Source organism: Penicillium manginii (assembly GCF_028828005.1).
Source record: "Penicillium manginii strain IBT 31320 chromosome Unknown utg000006l:1.0-4164085.0:1.0-4166146.0, whole genome shotgun sequence".
Lineage (NCBI taxonomy): Eukaryota > Fungi > Ascomycota > Eurotiomycetes > Eurotiales > Aspergillaceae > Penicillium > Penicillium manginii.
In genome coordinates, this window is record NW_026643107.1 from 3,745,406 (window position 1) to 3,759,610 (window position 14,205).

Here is a 14,205-nt window from a genome sequence, read left to right on the forward strand (position 1 = left end):
TCCCCGAAAAGGATTTAGTGCAATCACCCCATAACGCTACCATACCTTGAATTAGATTTATCGCCCCATTCCCTGTCGATACAAAAAGCCAAAGTCTGGGGAGAAGACCCCGTTACTAGCGCGGAGCAGTCCTCCGTGTTGGATTCTCCACGGGGGATCCTTCCCCACAAAACACTAATCTTGTTCGAGACCCGTCAGCTCGGCTCCATCCAGCTCAAAATTGTAGCCACTTCGCTTGTGCGAATGTCGGCCCGAGTAAGAAGATTCGCCCCTCAAAAAATAAACCCCGGAAAGGGAATGACACGACCTCAGCCCGAAATTGGAACCTCGCACCCGAATCGCAAAATACCCAACCTATTCACTCCCGTCAGCGCAGCCGGTGCGCATGAACCAATCAATAATGGCGTTGTCCGGAATGTGGGAAATTGCAGGACTTAACAAGCAACTATAGGCGAGACGAAATTGCATTCAAGGGGTATTTGCTGCAGGTTGCGAATTCGTCCTTAAAACGGGACCTCCCGACCCCAGACCTTTTCGAGGTTGAGAAGTGGATCGCTGATTCCATTTCATATTACATATGTATCGCCCCCTCCCCCTCCCCTCTCCCCGCCCCCCCTTGTCAGTACTAACAAGCTCATTTGGACTTGGCACGACAATTCACTTGCTTTCATGGGATGGCGGGCGCCACCGCCAAGACATTGGGCATGTGGGTGACTTGATGTGGATTGATCACTACTCAGTAGTTCCAATCCGAGGTTGAGACCTGTCTCATCATGAGTTTGCCGTTGGGAATATCTTGCAAAAGACCCGGTGCGCAAGGAATTCATTCGTTTCAAATTCCGATACTTAGAATGAAGCTCTGCACATAATGTCAATGAAAGAATTTCTCAACACTTTGTATGAAAGCGTTCTTGGACTTGACAAGTCTGCTGAGATGGCACGTTGACTAAAATTCTATTACCACAGACGCAAAGTTTCTCTGTAGTCTGAATATGGTATCTTCCAAGAGAATGTTTCTTTTGGATATTTGAGCATAGAAACCACACCAATTTTCGATACCAGCCCCGATTCAAGCGAGTTCCTGGCAATGCAATTTATCGCAATGGCAAAGCTGGAAGCCACACTACCTCCGCCAATTACCGATTGAATTCGAAACATTAAATAAGACTTTGAAGCCATCTAACAGGATACAGGCGAAGCTTCCAATTTTTTAAATCGACTATACGCGCGGGTCATATAAGAAAATTATTTTCGCTTTAATGGAGTTCTCTCAGATGATAATATCACGATACTAGCACTTTAGTGATAATCGCGCAACTCACGACGACTTTCCTTCCTCGAGAGGCCGTCTTTCCTAGAAATTTACCAATTTATGGCCACCCATAGGACATCATGGTCATCTGTCCGGCTTGCAAGTCGGAGTTAGTATACTTTTCCTCGTTCTGACTCATATTCCTCGTCGCAACTTGAGCTTGAACTTCCACCAAAATTGAAACAGATTACATTGAAGAGAGCCGCGAACTTCATCTCATATTTCTATAGTCCTTTCCAGGATTTAGATAAGTTTCTTTCTTTATTAATAGACAGTATGTACTCTAAGTGTGTGCCAGGGAGCTAAAACACGGATCTGGTAAAACTTCCAAGGTTGCCCTACTAGGTACTAGCATCCAACTTCATTCAGTCTTGAGCCTAATCCAAGTTAAGTTTCATGTAATTTTTCTGAGCTCACACTCGGTTCCATAATGACCTTCCAAAGTTCCACGCCTGGAGGTTGAAATCTCCCCTCCGGGGCTGTCGACGAATATACTCTACATGCCAGTGGTGGCACCTGGGCATAAGGTTCAAGGTGGAGTCAGATTAACACTGGGCTAGGTAGTAGTACCTAGGTAAGTAACCCAAAATATATATTTTATGATATCTAGGTAATTTGAATACTTAGGTGGTGAGACCAGCTGGAGTACCTAGGTACAGTAGATTATTACTGCCCACTGGCAGATGCCAACCGTGACCCTGGAAGCTCATATCTTCTCTAGGTAGATACCTAGTACCAAGAAGATATATAGTACTATTGCGATCTTCCAAAGTTGACTTCTGGACTAGTCGATGTATTAGGCTCTAGATCCGATCGAAATAAATCGTTCTGGAAAATGGGAAGGTGGCCCGTGTTGTCAGCTTAAAAAGACGACCCAGAGAGCCAAGTAAAGAAGCGCCGAGATCAAACTCGTTCATCTCATCAGCGCGCTTAGAGACGGGCTAGGATCTACATAGCAACCAAAAAGGGGTGGTCATTGGGTGAATTTCAATCCGACTTGAGACTCACTGAGTGCATATCGATGCTTTCTTGACACCTGATAGGGGATCAGCCCCAAATTTATTTATTCGCGAATCGCCTTTGATATCTGATCAGTCTCAATCCCTCCATGTTTCCCTATTTTCTTTTTTTATTTTCCGACCCTGGCATACATATTCGATAGACGATGAAGTGCGATGATACTTGGATCAAATTGTGATTTGGGGGCCAAATGGACGGGCCCATGCACGGAGTTCCCGGACCCGGGAGGGAGCTCGGAATTCCGATCGGCATATTGGTTGACAATTAAGGAGTGAGCACTTCATACCTACTTAGGTATGCAACAATTGGTACTAGTTATATATCACAGTAACACTGGATCGTGAAGCTTGTACTCGTTCCTTCCAGAATATTATTCATCAATCAACTTGAACTCGAAATGGCACCCTTGATCATATATGGTGCGACAGGCTATACAGGCCGCATGGCCAGTGAGCACGCTAAGAGCATTGGATTGGACTTCGCTCTTGCCGGCAGGTCAGAGAATAAACTCAAAGATTTCGCATGTCGACTCGAAGTCCCGTATTACACCTTCGATCTGAACGAAAGAGAAATTCTTGATTCAATTTTGGATAATACACTTGTCGTCCTGAACTGTGCTGGTCCCTATATTCGAACCGCCAAGACGCTCATGGAAGCATGCATACGGACCAAAACACACTACCTCGACATTTCGGCAGAAATTGTGACCTATCAGCAGGCACAACAGTACGATAGTGACGCACAAAAGGCCGGCGTCATGCTCCTCCCAGGTTGTGGCGGGAGCGTTGCCATGCTAGGTTGCCTTGCGGCTCATGTCGCCGACCAAATTGAATATCCCAAAACCGTCGATATCGCCCTCCATGTAGCTGGAGCGATGTCAAGGGGCTCCGCCATAAGTGCATCCAATATGAAATCTGGGTGTCTTCAATTGGTGGACGGAAATTTGGTTGAACAAGAGCCTACCCAGACTGCGAATTTCGATTTCGATGACGGCAATGGAAATGTCATTTCATTCCCGGTGACACTACCAGATCTTTTAACAATCTCAAAGTCTTCCGGGATCGCCAATATCAGAACTTTCGCCCATGCCTCGAGTCTCAGTTTTCCAACTGGAGACCTTGACCTACTTGCCGATGGCCCGACGGCCGAGGAGCGGGAAGCAACGCCATACCATGCGGTGGTTGTTGTATATTCAGACGATGGAATCTCGAAAAAAGCGGTTTTACACACGGTCAACGGATACAGTTTCACTTATTTGGCCTCAGTAGAAGCGGCTAGGCGAGTGCTGGAAAATGAGACAAAACCTGGGTTCCAGACACCAGTGCTTGTTTTTGGAAAGGATTTTCTGCGAGCTATACCAAAGACAGAGATCAGGGACTTTTGACTAGTAAATAACCGGAAGGAAATTTGTGTATCTCATTGCGCCTGGCATACTGGGCGCTTTGGAGTGCAAGCTTCCCTTTTGTATCCTGTGGCAGGAGCAACTAGATATGTTCTCTGACTGATGTCTTAAATAACTTCTCTTCATTATAAAAGTGCAATTACTTCCGTTTAGAAATATCTGCTTCGATTAGAATATAAGAATAAATGCCCAGATTGGATGTTCGAAAGATCTTGCTTGCATCCAGACTGGGAATATCGGATGCGAGAAGCAAATTATATCATATGTCCTAGCTACTAGACTGTAATAAGTGGGATGAAATTTGAATTTCATATATTTCAAGTATCTTTACCTTGGAAGATCCTCTTACGGATAGCATTAACTTGAACCCAACAACTTGAAGGAATTAGGGACGGCTAGAATGTAAATTCATGAAAGATTCAACATATGCTGATTTGATATTCCTGCTGTATAGAGGCAAAGTGCATAGGACATTGTGGAACAAAGGTACACATCGCTCCGGGATTTCTTCAGTTTCCAAATTCTGTGCCTCTTCACGGGAAGCACCATTCTCAAGCAGTAAACTGATTTAGATAATCCAGCTTTCCTATTTCCACCCCCTTCGATCTCAATATCGCATATGCTGTCACCAGATGGAAATAGAAATTGGGGATCGAAAATCGCACTGAATACTCTTCTAACGTATATTCAAAGGTATCCATACCAATTGGTGCCGTGAAGGTTTGACCCTCCCTACTAGCACACATCCTGGCATCGACAGCCTTTAGCTCCACGATGTATCTCTCAATGCGGGTGTAAAGCCCCTCGTAGGTCTCATCTGGTGAATATTGGGGCGGAGGATCTGTAAAGCTTGCCCGTGCAAGAGCTTTTCCAACATTGTTTGTGGCCGTCACAACTTGGAACGCCAAGGGCTGCATATCCTCGGCGATACGAGCATTATGAAGTTCATCAAGATCGATGTTGTGTTCTTTTGCATGATCTTCGCCTTTTTTAAGAATGTAGTGAAGAGTATTCAGTCCCCGAATAAAGGTAGCGAGCGTGTAGTTGTAAAAAGGCGATGTCATCTTGATGAGATTATTGTTTGCTTCAATCTCCTTGTAGACTTTTCAGAAGTTTAGGAGATGAAGTGTGTCAAAGATCCATGGATTGAAAATTGGATTCATGAATTTTCTCCAACATTTGAGCAGTTTGTTATATCTTTTTGTCTCGTGATTTTTTCATTAGACTTTGTGCCGGATTTCTGACTCGGAGCATAGTGTAAATGTTTCACATTCATTACTTAACACCGAGTACTCTCCCGGAGCTCCGAGTTCCTGTTGCAGTAGGTTAGATTTGTACAAACTGGAACTTGCTTTGTAAAACCAGAATACAGATCTAAATCGCTTACATATCATAAAATATGATTTGTCAGGTGAAAGCCCCGGGCATCTGTGGTGGATGCCTAGGTGCCCACCTAGGCAAGTGGATGATCGTTGACGGACATCAGACGCGGACTCGGACCAGCTAGTACCTAGGTAGTATATATAGAAGTATGATAGAATGGCCAGGAAAGAAAATTACAATCAATCATTCAACTTCGATCCTACATTTGCAAGTTTTAAGCTGCCCATCAACTTCTTCGTTATGCTTGACTTCTCCGAGTCTGTTTCTACCAACAACGCAGTGATGGCAGCCACATCCGATCATGATCTCATTCGAAATACCATCGCCGGTGTGGCTATTACATTTGACGTTAAAAGATTTGAGGATCTACGAAACTTTTTCACCGATGATTGCGTCGCCGACTACACTAGCTCACTTGGTCTGATGAAGGGACCAGACGCTGTCATTGAGGGCTTGAGGAATGCGATTGGACATATAAGCACTTTTCATGGCTTGACGACCCAAACTATACACCTAACTGGCGCGGGTACAGCAGAAGCCACAACCTACTGCGCTGCTGGTCATTTCTTGGGTGAGAAGTCGTTTCTCGCGGAAGCAAGATACTTTGACAAGCTTGTGAAAGTGACGGATGGAAGCCGCACCTCCTGGAAAATTTCTTACCGCCTGACCACTATGATGGGCGTTCCGCGTGGCGATGTTTCAATGTTCGAAATCGATTTGAATGAATGGGCCGACAGCCTGAAGGCCTGAGTTCCTGCCGTATCTAGTCAAGCGACGCGGTCCAATTCATGGAATATTTCAGGTGATGGTCCCAGTTGAATCATTGTCCTTTCAACCACGCACAATTGAGGAATACTAAGGACCAAAGGAAAGTATCTGGAAGATTACGAATTGCGGTATCTAGGTGATATAGGTTCAAAATTTGTACATCAAATTGAAGCTCCTGTACGATCAGACCAAATTATAACAAGTATTCAGAGTTTGAACACTGTGTTATGGAATTATTATATAAACAATAAAATAGAGCAGGAATGTAAGACAAGAGACATAGTCTACCGAGGAGCCCCTCTCTCAGATAAGCCGAGGAAAGCATTCTCCTTTTCTTATTGGTCAAGCCAATAATAGTTCTAGAGGCTAGGGAGGATAGACCAGAGTAGACTGCTTACATCCTAACTTTGTAACCGGGAGGTTGGAACTCGGTAGCATTAACTGCGAGAGGATTAGTTGAATTATTTCAGGTTTAAATAGCCAGAGAGACTTACGAATAGTCGCCATTATGAATCCGAATTCGTCCGCTTCTCCCAGCCATCTTTCTGCTCTGGGACTTAAGATTGCGCCCGGTTGGATATGGCCAAACTCGGCCTGGAGGTATATTTGTCCACTCCATCGCGCAAGCCAGTGAATGTACTTGTTGCTCCATTCTTGTTCAGTCTGTGCTTGCCAGAGAACCTTTGGCGCTGGGGCTGGCATAAAGCCTAGTTCTGCACAATCGAAGCACGGTACTTTATGTAAAACCGAATATGCCCAATGGAGTAGATAGAGTGCGAGTATTGCACGTCTTTTAGAATTGACATGCACCCAGTTCTCCCAGGAGGGTCTCGTCTGTGCCCGTTCCTCTGGCAGGAAGAGACCACCGCGGACGACATGCCAAACGAAAATTTCAACTTTTTCGAAAAATAGCATCCTCACTCATGCAATTATTGTTTTGTGAGGCTGTGGAAGGTGCAAGCAGAATGATTGTGTATATCACCACTGCCTGTAAGCTTGATAGAAGCCTTGTTTCATCCAATTCGTCGAGCTGTATTCCATGGTACATTTAGCGAAGTCTCAGAAGTTCAATAAATGATAGTACTCACATTATCCATAAGTTGATCGAGCTCCTGGCGTATCGTGGCACGCACAATTTCTTCGGCGCCTGGGCATTGCCCATGCCACATTTTGACCAAGGTGATGCAGGTTGCTAGTTGTCTTGGCAGATTAATGTGCGAAGCCAGGTGTGTGGGGTGGAAAATGGGAGGAATTTGAAAGCCATCAGCCAGCATTTGAGGCCAGGTTCGACAAACTCGAAATATAAATTCCATGCTGTGATTTGCTAAAGCAACTGAATTCGGCTCGGATTTTGGCTCAAGCTGTAGGTTTGATTGGGTTTGGATAAGATCCGAGGACGCGAAGGAGACATAATCATTGTAAGGGAGAAGATCCTGGCCTGCTATGTGCTGTGGATCTTGCAGTGTAAGTGTAGATGGCTGGAATGGGGAAAAGGGACCCAAGTCGCCAAAAAAGGGCTCAAAAACGCTTGAATCGAATCTCGCAGAGAGATTTTGTGGTTGGAAAGTTGGCATAGTTTCAAGTTCAAAGCCCAGGGGGGGCACTCGCAATTCCGGGTGACTCGGGCTCTGCCGCGCCAGAGCCCGCGTATTCACACGCAATATGGCGAAGGGAGCATCTTGAGCAAGTGGGGCGTTTGAGGTTGCACTTTGATTTGTTTGCAACGCATTGGTTACACGATTTACGCCGTTGCGATTGATTTTTGTTGCAGTTGTTCTTAGTATGTCGGATAAGCGATGATCCTATAAATTTATCACTGACGTTAACAACCTTGGAGTTCCGATTGAAGAATAGGGCTCGGAGGACCTTGCGATAAGATAATCCCAGAGACTTACGATGGTTGAACTGTAACCCACACAACAAACATTCTGTCTTCGTTTCGGGAGAGGTGGGCTTCATTATGCATCGGAACTCAAAGCTCCCTGGGCGGTTTGTATGCAGGGTCAAAGCAGTCCCCGACACGCGGGGTGGGCAGCCTGCCTACGATGATTGATATAAGTCAGGGTGGCGTTATCTCGGAGTTCCGTGTTGCTTATTCAGCGGGGCTGATTGGCCATTTAGCCGTGTCTTACTTTCAGCCCATCCTAACTAGTTACCGCCTTCGCACGAACTAACTATGGAGAAGGGGCTGTAAGACACGGCTAAAGACTAATCACCAAACTTCAGGCAGAGCTATATTTACATCGATCGACTTGCGTCGCACTAACCTGCCCATATTTGAATCATATATTCGAACTTCTCAGGGCGTTCTCAAATCTTAGCGCACTAAGGTCAGGCGGGCCATTCAAGTTCGATCGACGTTATCGGCGAGGCGAAGTACGTTTCTTTTCTTAAATTCCAAAGCGACTCGGAGGCCCCTGAAACTCGAAGATGGATCGAGTAGTTCTCAGTTATCGGTTTTGTTGGATTCACATTGGCTGGAAGATCATTAAAGCTTTTCACCGATATATGGTGCTTTGCAGGACTGCAGGTTCAGAGCAGCATACCCCCCTAAATTTTTTTTTTGAAAAAAAGACACCTAATTTTCAAGTTGCTGCGATCAACTTGAGATAAATCCAAGCTCATAGGGAATGGGTGAAATTTCTTAGATATCAATTCCTACCTAGCTATTTTCAGGAGATACATAGGAGCATCGTGATATTGGTGAACGTGAGCCTACTAGTAGGGAGAGAGAAGGCGTTTTAGTAGTTGGCGTGTCTTTTACAAACCCAATCCGGGCGTCCAACCGCCGGGTTCCTAATCGCAGCGGCTGCCAGTGGGAGACAATAGTTTGAGGGGTGATCCTCTGCCTTTATGGACATAATCCTTGATGTGACGCAATTTTGGTGGGACAGTCTTCAATATTAGCAAAAATATGGTATTCAAGGTAATTAAACACTGGTTTGGAGATCAATTTAAATCAATCATGATGATAATTTGACTTCGTGTTGAAGTAACCGCGGCAGACTAATTTTTGACATTGTTTGCATCGAGTTGCAAGTACTGTGCAATGAGCTCCTTCATTGTATCTTGAAATGGAACAAATTTCCATCCGAAAACCCTTTCCGTGTCCTCGGCTTGAAGCCTCCATTTTATTGCCTGCAATGATCCCTCCATCGGTAGTTTTTTGCTCGAAACTTCGGCTGGGAAGAATTCTCGACAGATACGTTGAACATCCCTGTCCCAGACAACTCCATCTGGTGTATCCGATGACAAGATATACTCGGTGTTACCTGGAACCAGAATTTCGTCTACTGCGTCAATATGCGCCTTTGCAACATCGGCAACATGGACCGGAGTCCCGACGTAAGGGAAAGACGAATTAAGGGAAGAGTCTAGCGCAGCGGCAAGAACATTTGATCTTGCGCCCTGGCGAAGACCATCAGATGTCGCGGCAGGGTCAAAGTCGAGGCGAGTATCGGGGCCAATTACCACCGATGGCAGCAAGTTGACAAAGTCAAATTTTGGTTGCAACTTGCGTACAAAATCGCTTGCAGCAATTCGAGCGAGACCCTTGGAGGCCCAGTAGGCCTCCATTGCGGTTTCATAAGGCCCTTCGAGCTCATTGTTGGTATCGCGGACTAATGAATAACTTAGCACATACTTTCTTATCAGTGGAGGATGACCAAATCATACCAGTGTACAGCCTCTCTGTGTCTGGACTCATATTCCATGAGAAGGGAATGAGTGTCACGCCTAAGATTGAGGTCAGCTTCTTGCGTAAAATATTTACCAGAGAGTTTCCTACATGAAGAAGTGAGAACCACACGACGAATGGATGGTGTACGGTTTGCCGCGTCCAAGACGTTCGTGACCATATCAACAGCTGGCTTGACAATTCCTTCTAAGAAGTCTGTGGCCTGGTAAAGAAGCGTGAGTACGAGACATGTTATCAATCCAGAATTATAGATTACCGAAAAGGATAGTGGCGATGCAAGATGGATTATAGTAGTAATTCCTTGAAGATGTCGGAGAAAAGCATCGTTTTCTAGGAAATCCGGGAGAACCACAACATCAAGTCTGCCTTGATTAAGGCCATCCGCAACAATAGGATTCCTTTTTAAATCTATGAGTGATGTTTGTTTCCGAATGACTGCACGAACACGATAGCCCCTACGGAGAGCAAGAACAAGTGTCTGGTAGCCGATATACCCAGTCACGCCCGTCATCTTTGGCCGGTATGTTAGAATTATCGATCCCAAGGGAAAGTTGCGCAAGGAATGGTAATTTGCTCACCAAGATATGCTCTTTGTCAATTTGAGTGGCCATGTTGACTGAATAGGAAGTTAGAGGCAGTAAAAGAAAGAGAATCGACAAATCAATCTTTGGTTGTCGAAAGATAAATAGCAGTATATAAGCGCTAATCTAAACTCGGAGGCTGCTACGCTTGCCCCACTCAATTCCCCCTCTTTTGGTGGTTCTAAACTGAGAACCCCTCACAGCAAATCAATCATCCAGGAAATATGGATACTCCAAATTAATACTGACCTAATCTACCTCGAAGCGAGCTAGAGACATCGCCGAGCGGATGGTGTTGTGACTACCTGTGCTGAAAAAGGTCACTACTCCTAGGTATCTCCCAGAAATGTTCGCGCAAATCGAGCCCGAGAACAAGCTTGTAAAATACTTAGAGTCTAGACTATTGAAAAAAAGCTCTCAGAGGTTGTTTGTCGGACTTCAGATTTCCAGGTGGAGCTACAGGGATTTTCAGATGAACCAGCTCTGATGGGAAAATAGCAACACAGAGAAGACCCTAGACCAAAAGGTGAGCAGAGAGTGGAGCTTTGACTCGGAGTTCCGAGCTGGATACTTTTTAGGACCCATCCCCGGTAATAAACTAAGCACGCCACAGAAGTCAATTTCCGAGCGACAGCCGCAAAGGGTCACGTGCAGCACCCGGTTCTTCAAAGATTCCAAGCCGTTCCGAATCCGAATCAAGTTGAGAGGACAAATTTGGGGCTGAAATCTCATGCTTACTTTTGACTAAAATGAGATGTCCCAGGGACTTCAATCGAGATCAATATCCCAGATTTTATCTCATCCCTCCCTATCAATTGCAGATAAGCGATATGTGCGACTACTAGCAAAAAAGGTGGCAAGACAGACCATAGTTAAAGAAAGGCGCACTATTCGGGAAGTATCGAACTAAATAACCACAACGATAGTTCATGGAAATTTGAATCACCACTATGGCAACTTTACTAGTATTGTCTTTTAGGATTGGATAACGGTAAATATCCTATTTAAAGCTAGCGTTCATGCTGACTTCAATAGAATACTTGCATAAGTCATAATCTGGCATGTGGGAAATCCACTAAAGGGAGCCTTTGAATTCTCTTCTCTCGGAGATGATGATAGCACGAGAGGGGGCAGACCATGGTTTGAACGCAAGAAGAGCGTAAGCTATAGGTTGAAAATAAAAGGCGATGTCACTCTATTTTAGAAGACCCCTACAGAAGCTTATACGGTATCATACCATGAGAATATCTTTCCAGGGCGTTTGGAATTTTAGCAATAAATCTTTCAGTGCGTTGCTGTAAAGTATTGCCGATGCAAAGTTCTAGCTGACAATGTTCGTACGACTAGATCGCAACCATGCATAAATAATACTACGCATTAGTCCACCCTGCCAATGATCCAAACGATCCAGGACCCAGGTAAATTCATATGCGGTAAATAAGGCGTCCAAATACGGCAGAGGGATGTCTCGCTCAGCCGCAATTTTTGCAGATCTCTCGCAGATCTCTCCACATTGTTCTAAAAATCTTGAAAGTAAAGTTGTACATTCGCAGTAATCTCTCATGTCTTGGACGATCTGTTTCTTCTTCGGATACGTTTATTATAGGGAGCTCCGAGCTCCGGTGAGACTATTTACATCTTGAATCCGGAGCTTAATGTCCCTTTCAATTGATATTGAGTCTCTAGCAACTAGTTTCCCTGTATAAAAACAATGGTTGGCCCCAGAAAATTGTCTGTGTATCATCAGAACTCTTCCAAATTCCGAATATTCCCTAAGATTCAATCAGTCCTCTCTCAAAATGCAGTACTCTATGATTATTGCCAGTATTCTCAGTGTCACGCTGGCCCAGAAAGTTGCAATCGGTGCTCCCGCCAGAGGCGCTCAGGTTGAAGCTGGCTCGGAAGTCACCGTCCAGGTTCAGCGTCCCGTGAGTGTTACCATATTTCATTCATTAAACACAATGAAAACTTCGATATGCTAATATGGATCTAATGAAATAGAATACCCTGACCGGCTCGGCGGAAATTGGCATTGCTGTTGCCATTGGAAGTAACAATGCAAACCCGAATGAGCAGCTGGGAAATGTCCTTTACAAGGGTATTTTTGAGCCGGAACTTCATGAGCGAAATCTGCCCGCCTACCAGAACGTCACAGTCACCGTCCCGGCTCAAAGCACCAAAGGCTATGCTCGCATCAATGTTGCCCACGCGGGGCTCGTTGGGGTAAGTGAAATTTATGGTTTTCAATATAGTATCATTCACTGACTTAAACACCAAGGCTGGCAACTCCCCATTTTTGGAGACCGTCACCTGGCCTATCACGATTGTTTAGACAGCGTCCTGGCTTGGTATGAGGTTTTGATATTTTCTTTCAACAAAGAAACTTTTAGAGTCTGTCGCTACCTTTCTTATTTCACCTCAGGGTGCCTCATCTGGTGATATGTGTGACTACAAGATGCCGGGGTAGACTCAAGTAGATTTTTTTTCGCATATATGGTCTCTCCTTCCTTAGAACAAACAGGAAAATACACTCTTTTATCATTATTCAGGACAAGAGTTTTATTCTCATTCTATGACAGCAATCCCTGTACCAGTTAAAGAAAATTCTCTAAGGTACGCAGCTGAATATGATTCTTCAGTGCGATAAATTCAAGTGCTATTCCGAAGTATACAAGTTCTCATGAGATGTCTTCGTAGCTAAACCAAACTCATATTAGTAATTTCTTCGGGCAAGGCTAACTTTCCAACTGTTTGAGTTAAGTGGAGGGGTTCACTGGCACTAAATAGCTTGTCCAATTCCGACTCAGAGCTTCAATTTCCAAGCCAAGGCTTTTAAGTGACTACTAGTCCTAATAGTACCAGTATCCGCCCCTGACACCTGATCACTTCAAAGTTTTGTATCTAGATAACCGAATACCTAGCTTGATTATTTCTAGTTTCGGCCTCGACAGTTTTGTCCTCAAGTCTTACTACTACCTACTAGTGCTATACCTAGCTATCTTGCTTCTCAACTCCCTTGAAGGTTGAAGTTTCCCAAATAGCAAGGTACTCATTCGAAGCGCCATATACATTAGTACCTGGGCATTCACTGCGAGTAGTAGTAGTCATGCGTGACGCTATCAGTACCACTGTCCATTTCATTACTACTAATCAAGATTGAGGTGACAATTAGATGCTCCTACTGGAATACCATGAGAATTACCTCCCTTTACCTTGGATAATTAATTTCCCTTTATTTGGATATTTACATTATCCCTCTTATATTCACAACATGAGCCAAACCCCCCTCTCTTCCACCTTACCAATCACCATTGATACCAATCAGACTTTCACATAGAATTCTCCACCGTTGACTGTTTTGCACTCCTCGTCAACGTTAACAATAGGGCCAGCGTAAGCGCCACATTGATACTTGTTACCGGATACGAGGGTGGATGCGCCGGTGCCCATAGGACCTTGGATAGCTAGGTCGTAATTCTCGACATCAGAAGCACCAGTGAGAAAGAAGAACTGGTAAAGGGTGTCATCACATGCTACTGGGGCTTTTGGGGGCACAGCTACAGCTCCAGTCACCCTGAAATTTGCATGTAGTCAGCCCTTGGTCTTTCTTTTGTTGGGTAATTTGTGTTGTAGGATTTTACGCACCAAGCAGTATGACAGGTAGTAAATCCCAGTGCTTTGCCTGAGGGACTTCTTGCTGTCAACTCGAAGGTGAAATCCCAGGTATCACTCTCAACGAGATGCTTGAGAGATACACCGCCGACGCTATAGGGATAGCTGTAAGATGGGGCGGCGATTGTTACGCCAGCCATTGCCAGAGCGATAGTAGAGAAGTGAGAGGACATCGTATTTGGATAATGATGGGTTGAGGGAGCCTGAAGTAGCTTTTTGGAATTTAGTGTGTTCGTAGTTCTTGTAGTTGTTTGGAAGAAATCAATGCAAGATAAATATAATGGCAGGGAATTTTGATTATTTTGTACTCATGTTGTAGGTGACAAGACCTCCCAATTTGATAGGCAGTAATACTGTATGGTCAAAAATA

At 44.7% G+C, this 14,205-nt stretch overlaps 8 protein-coding genes across 8 annotated transcripts; 3 read left to right on the forward strand and 5 right to left on the reverse strand.

Annotated features, from left to right (window-relative positions):
* Positions 1-2,729: 2,729 nt before the first annotated feature.
* Positions 2,730-3,716, forward strand: N7533_009772 (saccharopine dehydrogenase family protein; the record flags this gene model as incomplete). The annotated part of the gene is made up of 1 exon (XM_057106422.1): positions 2,730-3,716. The coding sequence occupies one exon, from the start codon at positions 2,730-2,732 to the stop codon at positions 3,714-3,716; it is 987 nt and encodes a 328-aa protein (XP_056957871.1).
* A 569-nt stretch (positions 3,717-4,285) lies between these two features.
* Positions 4,286-4,798, reverse strand: N7533_009773 (DUF1993 domain-containing protein; the record flags this gene model as incomplete). Its single annotated transcript, XM_057106423.1, has 1 exon — positions 4,286-4,798. The coding sequence occupies one exon, from the start codon at positions 4,796-4,798 to the stop codon at positions 4,286-4,288; it is 513 nt and encodes a 170-aa protein (XP_056957872.1).
* A 559-nt stretch (positions 4,799-5,357) lies between these two features.
* On the forward strand, positions 5,358-5,867 carry N7533_009774 (nuclear transport factor 2 family protein; the record flags this gene model as incomplete). The annotated part of the gene is made up of 1 exon (XM_057106424.1): positions 5,358-5,867. One exon carries the CDS (start codon positions 5,358-5,360, stop codon positions 5,865-5,867), a length of 510 nt encoding a protein of 169 aa, XP_056957873.1.
* Positions 5,868-6,279: 412 nt separating this feature from the next.
* Positions 6,280-6,587, reverse strand: N7533_009775 (uncharacterized protein; the record flags this gene model as incomplete). Its single annotated transcript, XM_057106425.1, has 2 exons — positions 6,280-6,326; positions 6,380-6,587. The coding sequence occupies 2 exons, from the start codon at positions 6,585-6,587 to the stop codon at positions 6,280-6,282; spliced, it is 255 nt and encodes an 84-aa protein (XP_056957874.1).
* Positions 6,588-6,952: 365 nt separating this feature from the next.
* On the reverse strand, positions 6,953-7,844 carry N7533_009776 (uncharacterized protein; the record flags this gene model as incomplete). The annotated part of the gene is given in 2 exon segments (XM_057106426.1): positions 6,953-7,687; positions 7,707-7,844. The coding sequence occupies 2 exon segments, from the start codon at positions 7,842-7,844 to the stop codon at positions 6,953-6,955; spliced, it is 873 nt and encodes a 290-aa protein (XP_056957875.1).
* A 1,047-nt stretch (positions 7,845-8,891) lies between these two features.
* Positions 8,892-10,193, reverse strand: N7533_009777 (NAD(P)-binding protein; the record flags this gene model as incomplete). The annotated part of the gene is made up of 5 exons (XM_057106427.1): positions 8,892-9,505; positions 9,561-9,620; positions 9,673-9,784; positions 9,839-10,093; positions 10,161-10,193. 5 exons carry the CDS (start codon positions 10,191-10,193, stop codon positions 8,892-8,894), a joined length of 1,074 nt encoding a protein of 357 aa, XP_056957876.1.
* A 1,769-nt stretch (positions 10,194-11,962) lies between these two features.
* Positions 11,963-12,495, forward strand: N7533_009778 (uncharacterized protein; the record flags this gene model as incomplete). The annotated part of the gene is made up of 3 exons (XM_057106428.1): positions 11,963-12,091; positions 12,165-12,386; positions 12,442-12,495. 3 exons carry the CDS (start codon positions 11,963-11,965, stop codon positions 12,493-12,495), a joined length of 405 nt encoding a protein of 134 aa, XP_056957877.1.
* A 989-nt stretch (positions 12,496-13,484) lies between these two features.
* On the reverse strand, positions 13,485-14,008 carry N7533_009779 (uncharacterized protein; the record flags this gene model as incomplete). The annotated part of the gene is made up of 2 exons (XM_057106429.1): positions 13,485-13,737; positions 13,809-14,008. The coding sequence occupies 2 exons, from the start codon at positions 14,006-14,008 to the stop codon at positions 13,485-13,487; spliced, it is 453 nt and encodes a 150-aa protein (XP_056957878.1).
* Between the last annotated feature and the right edge of the window lie 197 nt (positions 14,009-14,205).